Raw genomic sequence first — 19,974 nt, forward strand, 5'->3', positions numbered from 1 at the left:
AAGGCTAGGGTGTTCCTCATCATCTCGCCTTTTTGTTTTATCTGTGGAGATCATGGCTTTTAGTCTTCGAGAAATTATTTCAAGGGGTTTGTAGTTAAATTAGATGATAAAACATATAGCATTAACATTTCTCAATAACTAATGAGACGACTTTATTTCGCAATAATAAAAAAGAAATTAAAGCTGCAATGAAAGAAATGGACAATTGGATCATTTTCTAGGTTAATTTTGAATAAAAATTAAAACAGAGGGTATATGGATAAGAAACCTGAAAAAATTGAGCCGGGATTAATTGGACAAATAAACCAGTTAAAGCATTGGGTATTTTTTTTTCATAACAGTGACAGTGTATGTAAAGTGCGGATCCTAAAATATCATTTTCACTGTATATGCCAGAAATTTTTGATGTAGAATGGTAAATAAACAGACGACTTTTTTTTTTTATTTTTGAAGAAAATGAAGAAAATGAGCTAAAAAGTATATGTTAAGAAACACATAATACTAATAAAACAAAGTAAGAGATGCGAACGGGTTTTTTTCGCGCCTAAATCCAAATAGCTGTGAAATATATACCAAAATAGGTGAATATTTAGGACATTTCACGAACAGATCGTGCAGGTGTTTTATAACTAACAGGTAAGATGTTGTTGCAGAAAAAATATTCATTTCAACACAATTATTAAAGTTGTATAACGTAGAATAAGTTTTGGCATTCAGTTTCATCATATTGAACTGAATTCCACTATGATGCTTTCTTTATGCGAGTCATGCTTACTGTCGAATAATGATACTATTCTTTCATTTTCACTGTAGAGCGATTCATTAGTATTGTATATGCGGCGCATTTTCACTGTATGATATATTTATTTTTTTATCTATTACAGCGTATTTTTTTAAGCATGTAAAGCAAGACTTTAGTAAGCGTGCTTGCTTTGTTTTTTTTTTTGTACAATCATTATGATAACACCCAATTTAATTCAAATATTATAATTATATAAATACAGGTTAAACTATGCCGATACATATTGTTTAAAGATGTCAATCTTATTTACAAAGTTTGTATAAACAATTATACAAACAAAGCAATCAAGTCAACCAACGTTTTGCTTTACATGCATTAGGAAATTAGCTGTAAAGCCTTAATTTAGCCGACTTGCTCAAACAATAGATAAAGTAAGAGACGGATTTGATAAAATTTAACTTACGGAGGAAAGTTTGGTTTTAAAACACTCTAAATAAATTCAATAGAAATAACATTTATTTCAAATGTATTCCTTTTTTAAAATTTCTTATGAATCGTATAGGGATCTTTATCCTTGTTTTTTTTTATCCATTTCCATATCCTTGTTTTTTTTATCCATTTCCATGACACTTCACCACTAATTACGTACATCTTGATAAAGATTGAATCGTTGGTTTTCCCGTTTAAAAGGTTTTACACTGGGGCCCTTTATAACTTGCTGTTCGGTGTGAGCCAAGACTCCATGTTGAAGACCGTATTTTGACGTATAAAGGTATACTTTTATAAATTGTGACTCGTTTTGAGAGTTGTCTCATTGTCACATATGACATCTTATCTATCTGTGGCTCAACCCGAAACGAGACGGGATAAAAAGGGATAAAAAACACACTTTTTTAATATATTTGTAGGACTCAAATCTATGGCGGGTTCCAAATCTATGGCAGATGCCTAATCTATGGCAAATGTAACGTTACCAACGTCAAACAAATCAAATCTATGGCAGATTTTTGTTTTCTCCAAATCTATGGCAGATCTTTTTCATAACGTCACAATTGAATAACGCCATATTACATCGTCGCTGCCGAATACGACGGAACCGATGGATTTGAACACCATTTCAGATGAAGGTATTTCACTTGACAACATTTTGCAGATGGTTTAAAGGAATATGTGGCCGTTTATCCGAAAGAGGGACAAATTGTGATGTACCGATCGAAGCCCGCGATGAATAAGGACATCGATGGTTTTCAGTACCGGATATTTCATAAACAATTATTTTACTACAAAATAACATTATGTGAAAATTCTTGATGAAAACTGTTCATTTTTAGTTGTCTTTTTTTATATAAAAACCTGCCTTCTTGTTTGTTAAGGGACTTCAACTAGTTGGTTTAATGAATGGGCTAAACAGGTATCATGCATTAAAAAATTATTATTTTTACCGGGCGCATCATTTAAATATTTAAGTCTGTATTAGGATATATGAATTCATCATTTATGAAATGTTTTGGTTGACCATTATGAAAAGTTTATTTCACAAATGTTTATAGACATGCTCCCGTTGTCGTATATTTCCACTTGTTTAAGACAAGCCATTGGTCGTATATATACTGCATTGTTTCCCATTTGCACAAATTTTACCATAGGTTTGGAAACAACAAAAATCCGCCATATATTAGGAAATTACAAAATTTGCCATAGATTGGGGTTTAAAAAAATCAGCCATAGATTTCGGATGACATGACGTCATATTTGCCACAGATTAGGATTCTGCCATAGATTTGGAACCCACCATAGATTTGAGTCCTGTATATTTATAATGGGCTTAATATGAGTCAGAAAAGAGTAGAATAGTGGGTCGCGTTGGGGTATAAGCGTGACGCGGAATTGCCGATTGTTTTGTAAGCGTGACACGTGATAGTCAAATGATTGTGTCGTGAAAACGAGAAATAAAGTATAGCGGGACACGGAAAATTAAAAAAAATGAGAACTGCATAGTAAGCGGGATCAGGGATCAGACCCCCCCCCCCCCAATGAGACCCCAGAATAAGATATTTTTTTTTATCTTCATCCTATTGTTACAGTCATGCCTTCAATAACAAATGTATTCCATGCATGCATTTTTATAGACAAAAGACCTTATGGATATTTGGGGTTCTTTGACATGCTGAATCTAACCTTGTATCCAGTTTGGGGATTTTTACCAAGTTACCGAAATAGCCCACATAGAGGTCCAAAGGGTCTAAGATCATCAAACATGAATTGTAGCATGCATGTTGTGTACAATTACCCAAATGTGCATTGTTTGACCTCTGTGGTAGTATCCACTCGCGGATCTAGAAATTTTTATAAGTAGGGGTCCAATGGCTACCTAAGAGGGGGCCCGCTCCAGTGATTCCATATAAAAGTAACCAAATATTTTCCCATAAAGGGGGCAACCCCCTGTCCCCCTAAATCCTCCTCTGGTATCGAGCTGTTCACTACGGATATTTTTTTTTTGTATCAAGGGTGCTCTACTTCACGTACCAATGCAAACAAAAAAGTTCGCCCACACCTTACATTTTATGTTTTAATGACTGTGGATAATTTATGTCACATACCGTTTCAACTTATACAGTTAAAATCATGCAAGCAACAATCGAGTCAAGAACATTTGTTCTACCAAAACTGTCTTTTCAGAATATGGAAATTGAAGCAGTTGAGGGTACAACTGGGGAAAGTTAATCTTTTATAAGCTTTTCTGTCACCATTGCGTTTCAAGATGCATAATTCTCTGTTCGCAAGTGTATTTATTGCGTGGACGATAACGTCCTCAAATGTACTCGTCTCTATTTAACACAGACTGCACTTAAACTCCGCAATATCAATCTTTGACTTAAAAAAAATACAGAAATATCTTTTAATTTTGTTTTTTAAATCAAGGAAAAACGTAATTTGAAGAATACAATATGACATTTTGAGAAGCGTTTTTGTTACAAGTTTGAAAAGCTATATATTTGGTAAAGAATGAATGAAGAGTTTGTATTTCAATTTGAAAATACATTTATCATAAATTCTAAAGTCATTAACTAAGTGTTTTCATTTGTTTCAAGTGCATTTATCTCATAATTCTACAATAAAAATTCCTGGCATCTTCGAAAATTCCACATCAGAAATGACTGCACTAACAGTGATAATTCATCGCATCTATAGTTAAAATGGATCGCTTTCAAAAATCGATATGCTATATTATGTTGCTTTTATAACACTTATTTGAACTTTAATGCTATGTTTGTACATAATAAAGACATATCACAGTGAAAATATGTAAACACTTTCCTTCAAATCAGTTAATTAGGTATTTTCAAAACGTAAACAAATACAGTTTTCCCATGATCCTTTATTCTACAATAGACATACCCGCATATGACAGTGAAAATGAACTAGCTGAATTCGCACTTTATATACACTGAGTGAAGAATGTGAAAAATTAATCTTGGAGAATAAATTTAAGAAAATGGATTAATTATTTCATTTATAGGGGACATACTTTTAATAAAAACATCAGTTTTACCACTTTTTTTCATTTCTGGCAAATGCATGTGCAGTTCCAGAGAAATGTAGAAAAGATACAAAAAAGTAAATGATATAAATACATCTGGGATGGAAAATAAAGACACCAGAAGTATACCGCTGTTCCAATAATTTGATTAAATAAAAACAAATCCGGTAACAAACTAAAAGGTGTCATACCACCAATTAAAAGTCCCTATCTGTTCAACCAAATTTTACAATTTTCACAGCTTTCTAAATATTTTACCTTAAGTTTAACTTCATAGAAACCAGGTATATCCTGAATTGTACATGTATCAGCTTTCTACATGCCAATTTTCAACAGGTGTTTAAAATCATATAAAAAAGAAAAGGTCTTCCGAATAGAGGTACCACTAAAAATAACCCCTGGTTTTCTGGAATCTTAGATTAGTATACTATGGGGTGCATTAATCCTCAATTTTGAATGCAAACTCATAAACAAGTAAATTTTAGCTCAAAATGGTCTTAATATATTTCTCTTTCACCAAAAGTTTCATGTCTGCCAATTTGTTGGTTAGTTTAAGTAAACATCAAATGAATTTTGAAAAGAAGAAATTCTAAATTATATCGAACACATCCCTCAATTTCATAGTGAAGTATTTTAATATTGGGGAATATCAGTTGGTGAATAAACACAAAAAAAAAACTTAATAGAAATAAGAAAACAGGTAAGAGGAGCAAAATGATCAATTTTGAAAAGAAAACCAGTATTATTGAAAATTGGATAATGAGTAACTTGATAATTGTCAATTTTGATTTTTGATATCAAGGATGATACAGGTGATATATCTGAAAATTTTATTTTGCAAAAATTAAGTCCGTAAGAATAATAAGATAGCAGAAATAAATGTTGCGAAAAAAAGGCCATCCCATAAGACTGGCTTTAGGTGTTAACGTCTGAAAGTTCATTTAAGAGTATTGTAGATATTCCTAGACATACATTTATTTGGAAAGGTAATTACATTGAGGATTCAAATTTTACAATGAACATATCATACAAATCAATTTGTAAAGATAAAACTGAACTCTCAATTGGTGTTAGCAAATTGATGCATATTTTACAAATAAACGAGAACCTTACTGTACATCAATTATATTTTTCAAGTTCGATTATTTAGAAGAGAATAAGTTAAAACTATATATATATGAAATTTTACAATTCATATTACCAACAAAACACTCATTATTTAAGTGGAAACAGAAGAACGACGGTCTATTTAATGCATATAACTAAGAGGAAGATTTAAACCACTTTTATATTTCTTGTCGATTTTTTAGAAAAAAATGATCTAATGAGAAAATCGAATTTAGATTTTAGCGTATCGTTAAAGAAATTAGTCTTTAGATATATGATTTTTGACAAATAATATTTGGTTTAAATTGTTTTCTGTATAAAAATCATATTATGTATCTAACCAGATATTGACAAATGTAAATGTTATCAAATTTTTGTTCAAGATTACATAAAAAGATATGACGAAAACAGAACAATGAAATTAAATCAATTACTGAAGTCACTAAAAAGAAGTACATGTATACACGATTGAATAGATGAAAACATAATGGGTAAAACCTTTGTACAATTGTATTTCAAGAAATGCGTTTAAACACATATAGCAACAGCTGATTTCTAAAAGAGGGACGAAAGATACCAAAGGGACAGTCAAACTCATAAATCCAAAACAAACTGACAACGCCATGGCTAAAAATGAAAAAGACAAACAGAAAAACAATAGTACACATGACACAACATAGAAAACTAAAGAATAAACAACACGAACCCCACCAAAAACTAGGGGTGATCTCAGGGGCTCCGAAAAGGTAAGCAGATCCTGTTCCACATGTGGCACCCGTCGTGTTGCTTATGTGATTACAAATCCGGTAAATAGTCTAATTCGGTAGGTCACATTCATGAAAGGGAAGGGGATTGTAGTTACGACGTAATGAACATATCCGATATCATTTGTGAAACGGTTATTCCATAACGGTCAACCAACTCGTGATGGCGTCCGTAAAATTTACGAAGGGATGATTTCAACTTCACCATTTGGAACTCTTGGTTTAATAGCTTCCTTGTGAGCAGTTACCCTCTATCAAGAAAATCATGATAGGAAATGCAAGCACAGGAATATCGTATCAATTGGGAGATATATACACCGTATGCAGGTGTTGCTGGAATGTTGCTACTTAGAAATGGAAAGTTCACAATTGGAAAGCTGAAATCATCTCTAACCTGTGTAATCATTTGAATATTACAAGAAAAGCTTGGACTCTTGATTTAACAAATGTAACGAGCATATTTGGTGAATAAGAATATAATGTCGTCAAAAAATACATATGCAACACATTCATTTTAAGCAACAAGGATGATCTATTGCCAATGTTTAATTTAAATGTTGTGACTATGTTCATCGCTTGAGTCATATTGAAGTTCAAATAACAGCATATACAGGCCTACCAGGAGGCCCGACCGTTGTATCTATAATACTAAAATTACGAGGTCCAATTTGTCAGCCGTCATCGGGTAAAAACGACAAATCAAAGAATTCAACTCTATATATAACTAATATAGGACAATGGTGTAGATTAAAAATTACACCACTCCAGACCCTTTTGTTTGCCAATAATTAACAAGTTCCGGGTCTAATCCGATACCGATACCAATAGTATATTCACCTGTTAGCTATTACCTTATCTGTACGTTCCGCATTTGACAGGCGCACCACCAAACGGTGTATTTAGGATTTTGCTATATACACGGGTCATAATCAAAGGGCTGACACTACTAAATTCAATCATTGTCAAATTGTTCCCTATTGTAGCTTTATTCAGCAATCAGCAAGACTTTCTAAGATAACTAATATAGGACAATGCTGTTGATTAAAAAGTACCCCATTCCTGGATAGCCTGGACCTTTTGTTTTCCAAATAAATAATATTTCCAATAATTGATAAGTTCCAGGTCGACGGGTTCAAACAGAAAGATTTGAAAGCAGAGAAAACTGTGTATCTTATAATCGACATGACTTTATCAGATGACAATACCAATTACTAAAATAAGGCTTAGGCATAGTTATATACTTTAATTCAGTCACGGACCCGCGATATCACGGGTGTGTACTTGTAATGATAAAGAAGCTACGATTTTTCATTAGAGTAATTATTAACGTTCTTAAAAAGTTCTTTTTGGGATATCAAGGGCATTTAGGCGATCAGAAAATCAGAAAAAAATCATTTGAAATGTTTTTCTGACACTGTACGCACACAAATAGCCCCAAAATTGGACTTAAATACATTTTAATCTTATCAAAATAGATGTAAATCCTGTTTATTATTAATATTCTGAGTCATAAATCCGACAGCTTTCAATTAAACCATTACAACTGAAATTTCTATTAGAAATAAAAAAAAATTAGCATGGGTGTACTGAAAATTCGACATTTTTTTTAAATGACCCATATATCAAAGCTACAGGTCCACTTTAAAACATAAAAAAAATCACTGTACGATAAGATGAAATATATGGGTCAAGTGAAATACCTATTTAATGAATCACAAAAACAGAGTAGGTGTGTTCGAATAGCTATTTTTTTTTACTAAAAGTACTTGACGACAGTCTTTTAAGTTTGATGATGAAAATGCATATCTTCGAAAAATATAGTTTTTTGTGTGTGATAACTAGGGTTTATAATCTGCAACCACTGAAAATGTTTAGTCTACCCTTCCACGAAATATTTAATTAGAATTTTTTTAAATGTTTAAGCATTTTCGAAAATTTGACATCACAACTGATCAGACAATAGTTTTAATTTGAATCAATGCAGACAAGATCATTAACCGATGCTCATTTGATTAGCTAGTAGATACATTTGTCTTTTAAAATACAACTGACATATAATGATCGTAATGGTGCTATGTGGATAAATTTATCGGTTTTCAAGAGCAAAATTGGCAACGCGTCATCCCTACAATGCTTTAATTTCTATGATTGTGAAAATGAACTGGTGTAATGGGGAGATAATTTTGACGAAGTAGAAACTTGACTGACTATTTGTGTAAGAAGTATATCAAGTATGTTTGGTATATATGGAATGAATGTTAGGTGTACATGTCAGTCTGGCAAGTTTCATCTAACTTTGACCTCATTTTCACTGTCCATAGGTCAATTTTAGTTTTTTTTCTAATACTATAAGCAGTAGGTAAACATTAATTGGTGTATAGAATAAATGTAAGGTGTATATTTGTCTGGCAGTGTCTTTTGTCCTTGACCCTTATTTCATTGGTTCATTGGTCAATGTCATTTTTTTGTCTGTTTCCTAATACTATAATTAGCTGTAGGTCAACTTTACTTGGTGTGTGGAATGATTGTAAAGTGTACATGTCTGTCTGGTAGGCATCATCTGACCTTGACCTCATTTTTATTGGTCAATATTTATGTTTTAGTATTTAGGTTCTCTTTTCACTCATTTTAAGCAAAATATCCTATATTTGATGCATAGAATGATTGTAAGTTGTACGTCTGGCAGGATTCATCTGACCTTGACCTCATATCCACTGTGCATTGGTCAATATTAAATTTATATTCATTGTTTTGGTGGTTTCTTGTATATATTGATTTATATAAAAACAGTAAAATTGTCTTAACGACAATAACATACGTCTTTTTTTATATTACTATTTTCCCATTTTCCCATAATCTTCCAACAGTACATATGTGATATGACATTCAAAGGCTTGCGTTTTCCATCATCATTTCTTTATATTATCTAGAGGGTCGCCTTTCAATACAGCCACTGAACAAATAGTCCCACAGATTTCAGATTTCTGATTTTTACCTAAAAGTCGTGTCAGTGTTGTTCATTTTGTATAAGACAACATCTCGAGTACCATATCTTTCTAACCAATAGATAATCTTTTGCGCTAACAGAAAAAATTAAAATAAAAGTAATATATGATTGCAGCTAATGCGTATGCGAAATTATATTTTACAAAATTGTTTTGCAGGGAATAGTCATATTCACCAAATGTCAATAAATGGGTCTCACGAACTTAGTGTACTATTGGTAAAAAAAAATGGGATAAAGGCATATGCGAACTATTCGAAATTTAGCGTTGGAGATGAGCAAAGCCAATTTCTTCTTCATATAACTGGTTACCATGGAGATGCAGGTAAAATAATACTTGAAAATCACATGTTAAGCTGCTTCAATACAATTGTGACCTTTAACAGTTTTATTTTTATAAATAAAAGATGTTTTGACATTAACTGGAACGTCATTTAAATCAAATTACTTACAATCATCAACAGTAGCAGGCAGGTGGGTCTGTGTATATCTGCGTCCATTCGTTTTTCGTTTTGAAATATCATAAACAAAAAACAAAACACATTTTTCATTTTTGATTTCACAAAAACAAAAAACCAAAAACGAAAGTGTGCACGAATCTGATCATGGGTCACATTATGTTACAGAATATCTGAAAAATATAAGTCATTCAATCACCAATATTATGGGTTATGTATTTAGCCCAATATCAGAAGTAATTGTTTCCAAATTTATAGAGCTGTAGAAAATCTGTATCTTACTTTTATTTAATGTGAAAAATATTTTTTATGTTCATAACCAGTGTCCTTATTTGCTCCAAAATACCGATACCAGGTCAAATTGAGTAGAATAATTGGTGTGTATACTGTTTACAAGAACAACCTTAACACACTATTATCCACTTTGTAATTTTTGTTAGCAAACAGTAATAAATAAAATACATAAAATGTTTGGACACCGTTATGAACAGAAATATTGTTCTCAAATCTATCATTATGTTCCCTGTGTGAATAAACAAACATCGCAATCGCTTTATAGGTGAATTTAATGTATCAAACAATACCAACAACCTAACAATAATAGCTTAAGAAGTAAACAAAAAGTTACATTCTGTTAATAAAACCATGATTATAGACATTTTTAAAACGTTCATAACAATATTTCAAAACTGTGCTTCCGTCGTTATCATGGTTACATGTATGAACAAAAACATTTTCCCAAAATTCAAATGAAAGTCGCAAATTGCTAGCCATTTCAACAACTCCTCTTTTAAAGACAACAAAAGATTTCTTGAAAATACAACTAATTTATCATTTATTGCTCAAAATCAAATAAAAATAATCAAATAATAATCGTTTATAACAACAGACACAAAAAAAAGTGTGTTTTCAAATTATTAACAATGCTGATATCGAAAATTTAATCTTCATGCCAAAAGTTATAAATGTGTGACGTGATAAAATAAAATCAGACAATGTTTTCGATTATCTTTAAAAGAAGCACCAATAATCCATTTAATTTATTAAAAAACAGATTTATAACATTTGTTCATAACACCAATACTGTAAGCTAGTGTTAGAGTTATGAACGGCATATTTCACTCTATTTAAAGTTTATTGTACGCCCTAGATTTACAATTTTGACATTAAAATATTAAGTAGACTTAAAAAGGATGTTGTGTTTTCGATTTCAATGTTGAACAAGTTTCATTTCAAGTTTAAATTTTAATATATTTCTTGTTCAAAACTATGGAAACCATGACCCTTTCCGCCAAGTCGGTATAAAAAACTGAATTTTTGCAAGCTGCAAAGACTATAACACTTATTATTACATTACTTTTATTAAATAGTTACTATACTTTGATAAAAAGTTCATTTGACACTGATACTGTTCACGAAAATCTTGAAAATTCATTAAAACTGATACTCTTTCTTTTCTGGCGTTCATAACTTACGCATTCTATGGACGGACACCAACGTTGTGTAGATGGTCACATCTATGTGTGTTGTCACATCAAAATGATAACTATGTCATAACCTTATGTGTACTGGAATGTTCCATTCCATATTTTGGTGGAGGACATTGTATGGCTAACAACGGATTTATTACGTATTTTTACGTTCATAACAACTGGACACCTCGAAAACCTGATTGACAATTTGGTCAATGATAATTGTTTTTTTAAGACTACGTGCTTAAATTCAACTTCTTGCTCGATGATATTCGATTAACAATGATTTTTTTTAGTTGTAGCTCTAATAAGAATGTAAACATAAAGATAATTTTGACATTTTCTTCCTACGTTTTATTGGACACCGCTGTTATGAACATGATTAGTTTTTTTGACGATATATTCTGACTTAACTAAATGATAGAATATGACTGTAGTACAAGAAATGGCCATTCATGTGTCAGTTTTATTCATTTTCGTAAAGCGCTGTTCATTATTCAGAAACATATTTAATACAGAGCCTCCTAAAAATCTAAGATGGTGCAATGTAACATTTCCGGTTCGAAATTTAGCCATTTTTTTGGAAAAAATGTTCAAATAAAAAAACATAGAAGAATTATTTCTCCCATCTCTGGTATTTTCAGATTCCTTGGTTTCTAATCTTTATTGCCATATACAGTTATCCAGGTAATAACATATGGAACAAATAGAAATTGACAGATTTTTAGTCACATGTAGTGATGTACCCATGATCAGATTCGTACACAAGTGTATTCAATTTATCTTTCCCCACACTGTTTAATTGTCATTCAAAAAATGACAATGTTGTCATTTGTCATTCATTTAAAGGTCGTTAAAGTATACATGCACAGCGGTTGTCAGATCAATACTACTTTAATCGAAGATAATGTCGACGGATGCAAACGTCTTTAGCAATCGGAACAATATGAATGCGTGAACTTTATTACTTTTAAGTTTAGAAAGGTCGATCAAAGATTATTAGAGTTGATGACCAAGGTCCATCTGCCAGTATTTTACGAACTACGAGGACGATAATGTATTTTACTTGATCAAATTTTAAAAATTTCCGCAATTTCACAATTAAAGCCTACAATTGGTTTGCCATTAGAGCCTATAAGGTGTTAATTTTGCTTATTTGTGAAGACTATTAGGTGATCATGACATTAACTAGAGGCCGTTGATGGGGGATTATGGAATTGAGAATAATTGCCAAAAAGTATAAAGAATAGAGAAATATGGCCTAAAATATCAAAGAATACAGAAATTAAGAACCCCGAATCCAAACCATCATACTAGTTGCTTTAATGAACGTTAGTTTGTCTCTGGGAGATTGTTATTGGTTATACGGTTTTTCTTTATTTCTATGTCTATTAATTGAGAAGCGTGCTTTCATTATTTGCCAACATTTTACATATCACATTATAAAAAAAGACTATTATTTTGCAAACTACCATAGATTTCCGGTAATTGTTCTGCATAGACCACACCACATTGGAGTCCCTGTAATTTTTTTCAAGTGGACCTCAGTTACCCACCCTACCCCATCATTACATAAAAGTTAATAAACAAATGTCTACGGAAATACATCTGTCCGCACAATATGTAAAGGGGAGCTGTTTAGCTGATGTCTGCTGGAGAAAAAAATCAAGGTTGCTGTTTAGCTTATAATTTTTCAAAGATAGGTCCAAAGTTGGGGTCGAACACCCCACCCTTACCGAAAATGTAATAAGAATTGTCCTCACTAGGTGCAAAGGGAAGCTGGGTAGCTGGGGTCTACAGTAGAAAAATCCAGGGTGTTGTTCTGCTTAGTTTTTTTTCTAAAGTAGGTCTAAAGTTGAGGTCGTATACCCTACCCAACCCTTACCGGACTGTTAATAAAAAAATTCTGCGGCAATACTTTTATCTGCACTAGGTGAGAACGTAAGCTAGAGATCTAGGGCCTACTTGATCAAAATTACAAGTTAATTTATAGCACGGATCAATCTTTTTTAAGCTAATAAATAATTTACTTGCCCACCATACTTTGAATACAAAAAATAAACCTTTTGTCCAGTCATATTTCAGCGAAATCCACTAGTTCAGAGGTAGAATGTTTTGTAAAAACAGTTTTGTGTGGCAAAAAAAAGTTAAAGCACGAGTGTGACTTTCTTTTCTTTTAATGCAGAATTATTATTACCTTTCATGAACTATTTGACAGGATGCCGATAATAAGGAATTCACCCAATAGTGCAATTTTGCCATCATTAAAAAAATCATAATTATTTACGATTCTATAAACACTCAAAGTGTTGACTTTTTAAAATGTAAAGCGGGCAGGACGCTGTGTAATATATCGAAAGCAATTGATTTTGCCTTTATGTAACTAATAATTACATAAGATGTATGTTTCATTATAATTCGTTATTCTGATTGGCTAACTGCACATCTTATGTTATTCCTTACGCAATTGCATTACACAATGAAATTCATCATTCATGATGACACGAGGTCCCACAATAAATTGCAAAGGTGAATTTAATAAAAACTTGATAAAAATCGTGTTTTCATGATCCTAGCTAAAAAATGTAATTCTAAATATTGAATGCTTCTTTTTGTAACTTCATAGGGTTGTAAAAGTGTTGACCCTGCGCACATTTTCAGAATGAAGCGCTTCCGCGTTTCATACAAAATGTATTTCGGTCAACGCTTTACACCTCAATGAAGTAACAAAAAAAAAGCATTCAATTCTTAAATGAACCAGAAATGAAACTTTAAAATTCATTGAATAGTGTCTTTGACTGCTTAATTATATATTAAAAACTGATGATATAGTGGTTATATATAAATAAAAATATATGAATTACGTTTGAGTCTTATGCAAAATTTGTGTTTATATATTTGAAAACTGGCTGCTACCGACTGGCTGCTTGAGCCTGGTATCACAAACTTCGCATGTTTGTTAGCTGAACTATGAAGTAACTAGGTAAGGTATACCACCCTCCTGTAGAAGAAGCCTAGTCCTACAGACAGATTGATTGGTTATCTGTCGAACTAGTCTACTCTTAAAGGAGGGTAGCTCACCTAACCTAATAATACAAGCAAGCTAACCAAGGATATGCTACCTTTGCCTACACACTCAATGCAATCGACTGTCACTTCTTTACATTACAAGTTGCAACACCTTGCCAAATCATTGGGTTCTAATAAACGTTTGGGAAATTAAGTCAATGTGCTTTCCCATAGGGTTTTATGCAGAACAATTACCGGAAATCTATTATAGAAACTTGCAAAAACAATATCAAAATCGAAATCTAACTGAACAATGAAGTTATTCACATTAAAAAAGGTTGAGACATTAAAGGCCAAATAATTTTTGTTTATTCTTGCGTGTCTTATTATAATCAGACGGTAATTTAAGAGTTTACAAAGAAATTTAATATTAAGACAAAAATTAATGTAGAGCTTCATTGGTGAAATTAACACTACAATACAAATAAAGGATTCTCAAATGATCATGACTTTTGCTTGTAGTAAAATGATCAATCAATCAATCAATCAATTGATCAATCAATAAAATTGAAAATGGAAATAAAAAACGTGTCAAAGAAACAACAGCCTAACCAAAGAGCACAACCGAAGGCCACCAATGAGTCTTCAACACAACGAGAAAATCCTGAAACCAGAAGCGGGCTTCAGCTCGTCTCTAAATAAAAATATATACTAGTTATGTGAAAATGGACGCGCATTAACTTAGATAAAAAAAACACATAAAAAACACTAACAAATATCAGAGTCTCCTGTCTTGGGGCAGGCGCAAAAATACGGCGGGGCTAAACATGCTTTGTGAGATCTCAACCCTCCCGCTATACAACTACAAATGTATATATAGCTCATTTAGAATAAACAAACACACAACAATATGCACAAAAAAAACTTAGTTTAAAAGAAATCCGAGTCCGATGACAAAATAGTAAACAAAAGAAACTACACAAAATGAATATGATTCATAAATTAACAAAGAACTACTAGCAGTAACTGACATGCCAGCTCCATACCCCAATTAAACATATAATACATAGGTATAAGAAGATGTGGTATGAGTGCCAATGAGACAACTCTCCATCCAAGTCACAGTGTGTAGAAGGAAACTATTATAGGTTAAAGTACCCTCTTCAACACAAATCCTTGGCTCACACCGAATAGCAAGTTATAAGGACCCCCAAAATGACTAGTGTAAAACCATTCAAACGGGAAAATCAAAGGTCTAAACTATATATATAACTAGAGGCTCTAAAGAGCCTGTGTCGCTCATCTTGGTCTATGTGTTTTGGTGATGGTGATGTGTTCGTAGATCTTACTTTACTAAACATTTTTGATGCTTACAATTATCTCTATCTATAATGAACTTAGCCTAGTAGTTTCAGTGGACATTTTTTTGTGAAAATGTACAAATTTATGAAAATTGTTAAAAATTGACTATAAACATGATAAAGGATAATGACCTAATAAACAATTTTACCCCATGTCAGATTTGCTCTTAATGCTTTTGTTTCTGAGATATAAGCCAAAATCTACATTTTACTCCTGTGTTCTATTTTTAGCCATGGCGACCATCTTGGTTAGTTGGCCAGGTCACCGGACACATTTTTTTATACTAGATACCCCAATGATGATGGTGGCCAAGTTTGGTTGAATTTGGCTCAGTAGTTTCAGAGGAGAAGATTTTTGTAAAAGTTACGACGATAAAGGATTTGAAATAGAATGTGTCCATAGTACATAAATGCCCCACTCGCACTATCATTTTCCATGTCTAGTGGACCGTTGAATTGAGATTCAGAACTCTATATTTGGCATTAAAATTAAAAAGATCATATGATATAGAATATGTGTACTGAGTGTCCCTTTGGTATCTTTCGTCCCTCTTTCAAAAAAATTATATCTGTACATTAACTTCACTTTCAGGTATAGAGATGTGATTTTTTTTCTGAGACAAGTGCTTGTGACAATCCAAAAGAACTTGTAGTCATTCGATGTTCAGTACTTCAGTGCTTTGATTGTTTGAAAACGAGGTAAAAATACCCTGCCACATTCGGTATGTGTTTTTGTTAGACCTTTTTTTTCTTCTGTTTTGTATCGATCTCATGCGTTAAGCCCTTTCAACTGATTTGTATAGTTTGTTCTTATGCTGTGCTGTAACAAAACTGTCCCAGCTGCTAACAAGCATGTTAAACGCCACAATATATTACATGTGCCTGCTCCAACTCAGGAGCATGTAGTTCGGTGGTTAGTGCATCGGACTACAAAAACATAAGTTCCTTGTTCGATCCCCGTTCCGGGGAGAAAATTTCCAATCCACTATTAATAAATATGTTTAAACTAACAGTAGCCACACACTTGACTTTATGGATTACATTATTTTTTTCTTCATCCTACATATGTCTTTTGATATTGTTCATACATGTAAATACTAAAAGTCTTACACTGTATCTATATATTTTGCTCCGAGACCAGAGCATAATAAAATAGATAAAACAAAACTTGCGCTTTAGATTAAGAAAGGGTCTGAAAGATTTTGTATAATTTTTTCCAGTTCTTCTGGGGTTTTTGAGCCCTTCCCTCGCCAACTATATATAGTTTGCTTTATTTGTAAAAGAGGCTAGTTACGCTTCTTTATTATCATCTTAGATTAACCTCTCCAAACTTAAAAGTAAGGATCACGCACCCTTATTGTTAAGTTTGATAAAGACTTTTGCATCCGTCGACATTATCTTCGATTAAAGTAGAATTGATCTGACAACCGCTGTGCATGTATACTTTAACGATCTTTAAATGAATGACAAATGACAACATTGTCACTTTTTGAATGACAATTAAACAGTGTGGGGGGGGGAAAGATAAATTGAATACACTTTCGTTTTTCGTTTTTGTTTTTGTGAAATCAAAAATGAAAAATGAAAACACTTTCATTTTTCGATTTTAGTTTTTGAGAAATCAAAATTGAAAAATGAAAATACTTTTGTTTTTCGTTAAATCAAAAACAAAAAACGAAAACACTTTTGTTTTTCATTTTGGTTTTTATGAAATCAAAAACGAAAAATGAAAACACTTTCGTTTTTTGTTTTTTGTTTTTGATATTTCAAAACGAAAAACGATTGGACACAGATATACACGGACCCAGGTGCTCTCCATTGTTCGAAACTATATGAATTAACTAAACACGAAGCTATAACAGATTTTCCATCAACAACATTACTCCAGAAAGTAAAAAAAAACATTAAGATATGACGTAAGAAAACCCAAGATCTTTGTGTCCGTGTTGTTACTGGATACCCTAAAATGTCTAAGATCTAGTGATAATTGATTTATACGGGAAAAAAGATCAAAATATCGTCCCCCGTCTTTGATGACACAGCTTAAGTTAAATTGAAATATAGAAATAAGTTCTGGCATATTAGTGAAGATATATAGACGAGTGACAGTTTTCAAAAAGACGCTTAGTTAACGACTTTAATGCACCCACCTACCATACCACTATATTATGTATCATTCGAAAGCTTATTAATCGTACCTTCCGTTTTGCCCGGTCGTCAATAATTCGTACGGTGCAATTTTCGTTAAATCAAGGTCAAATGTCAAAACTGATCATTCATTCTGCTCAAATAAACAAACGAATGGAAAACAATGTCATAAACCTCGTTCTTCTCTCCCTTTCTATCTTTATATGATATAGCGGTAATGTAGGAATCGTCTTTCTATTCATATATATCCATCTGTTTGTCTAAAACAACTTTGAAATGAGCAGTATTCCTCCTACATTGGTAGATTTTAGTCAACTAATATCACTTATTATTGTTGTGATATCTTCGCACAATCTTTTGCCTCTCTATTACCGATAAAAGCCATATTCCAAATTAACATAATGTTAAAATGATCAGTATATAAATTATTATGAATTTTGTTTTTATTTACAAGCTCTATCAATAAAATCACAGTGAAAAATTTAGATATAATATCCTGGTAGTAAAACGTTTTTTACACGAACTGCCGTAATAACAAACCAATTATTTGCAAAATACGACAAAATTTGGTAAAGGTTATCGGTTTTTTTTTACCCAATTAATATGTTTCACCTGTCTAACTAGTCCGAAATTGCTCTCATTTCTGGCAGACTTTTTAGGACTTATTGGCACCGTTGTATGCCAGTATAGTCAGAGCGTAGTCCCTGAAGAAAACATGGAAATTATCAACCAACACTTTGGGCGTAATATATCTATTTTCATTTAAAAATAACATACATCTTTAGTGTCCTTATTCACCGTGTTCATTTAACTGCACAAATATGTAACTATCTTTAGTGTACTAGCAACCTGTAACACAAATAAGGCTATTTTCCCTTCAACGCCCATTGTTTGCTTCGCTCATTCCTTTGAATGGCTGAAAATGAGTTTTTATCTTATTTTTCATAATTCAATTTGACCATAATGAGCTTTTTTCATACCGTATAGCGTGTAATTTTCATGGGGTGTTTATGTTCGTAAATTTTGGCGGTTAAAGCAAATTCACGAAAATATATTCCTCGAAAATTTATGCATCTATTCGTTACTTTCTAATAGCTAAAACGTTTTGTAAACGATCTATGTTTCCCGGTCGACGGGTCAATAACTGTTTATGATAGTTTAAAAAACACAAATGTCAAAGTGCATTATTCACATATAATTTAAATATAAATCGCTGCATGTCAAGTGTTAAATAATATAAGAGTGTAATGCACTCTGTCAGGTATTTACCCTTCTTTATTAGAGTCAAATTATATAAGAATTGCAAGTCACTATTAACACGGTGGGTATGGTTGTCCTGCGAGAGAATGTTCTGTGCTGGTGATTCGGTCCTGACGGGTGCTGGTGATCAATGAAAAAATGTAAACAAAGACGAAAATGATGATTTTTGACGTTTTCACTCATAAAAAATAGAAGAAAACAGTTGAGATTTTTCAATTTTGCTTCTTATGGGTTCATATGTAAACCATTAAAAAGTTGACCCTCTAAACTGTTTCAGTAAGCGTAACACAAAAATGCTCATTTTCAGAAAATCTCGAACTGAAAAAATAAAACAAAAATGCTCATAGAGTCCGCTTTCTATACCGCAATCCACACGACAAAACTATTTTGTGAAAAAACATTGCAATTTATTAAAATTTAGCATTTTTTCAATTTATTCATGTCCTGATACTGTGCTGGTGGGTCCTGTCATTGTGCTGGTGGGTCCTGATACGGTGCTGGTGATTTTGGATAAGAAGTTGCTCATATTTGAAACAAATGTTACAAAATCAATAAAATTGGGCAGATAATTATTGTCAATAGGATCTATGACTCCTATTTTAGCTCTTGTGCATCCATTTGGCTGTTTAATATGTGTTTTCAAATGATCGTTACTTGTATTACACAATTACATAACAGGGCAACCTCTTTCGTCCAATATCAGATAACAATATATACTATCTGAAATAAAAATAGTTTTATTAAGATATTAAATGCCCCTTACATTGATGCTTCAACAATGATCAAAGCCCATGCTGCATAGACATGTTTGTTAGCGCTCCGCATACCCCTCCCCACTAACTCAACCCCCCCCCCCCCCCCCCATTTCCTCCTTCATTGTTACAGTGGTGTAGCAACACAACAATTTATCACAAAAATAATAACACAAAGACACACATTATTGAACAACAAATGCTCACAGGTACTGAAAGCTAGTTCAAAGCCGCATTTTCAACTAATAGATAAACCATGTTCTCATATGCAAAAATCCCAATCGTGTCGATTAAAAAGTCTCAAAATTTAAGTTCACATTTTAATGTTTGATTAAGCAGAACTATAATTAAAAGTG

At 32.3% G+C, this 19,974-nt stretch overlaps 1 protein-coding gene across 1 annotated transcript in view; it reads left to right on the top strand.

The window, feature by feature from the left end:
- The window catches only part of LOC143044585 (ficolin-2-like), a 51,745-nt gene that overhangs the window by 24,158 nt on the left and 7,613 nt on the right, over nt 1–19,974 (top strand). The window contains exon 7 of the mRNA XM_076216642.1: nt 9,319–9,483. Within this exon, the coding sequence (XP_076072757.1) occupies nt 9,319–9,483 (165 nt within the window). The remainder of the gene's footprint in view (nt 1–9,318; nt 9,484–19,974) is intronic.

The sequence above is a fragment of the Mytilus galloprovincialis genome, chromosome 9 (genome assembly GCF_965363235.1).
Source record: "Mytilus galloprovincialis chromosome 9, xbMytGall1.hap1.1, whole genome shotgun sequence".
Lineage (NCBI taxonomy): Eukaryota > Metazoa > Mollusca > Bivalvia > Mytilida > Mytilidae > Mytilus > Mytilus galloprovincialis.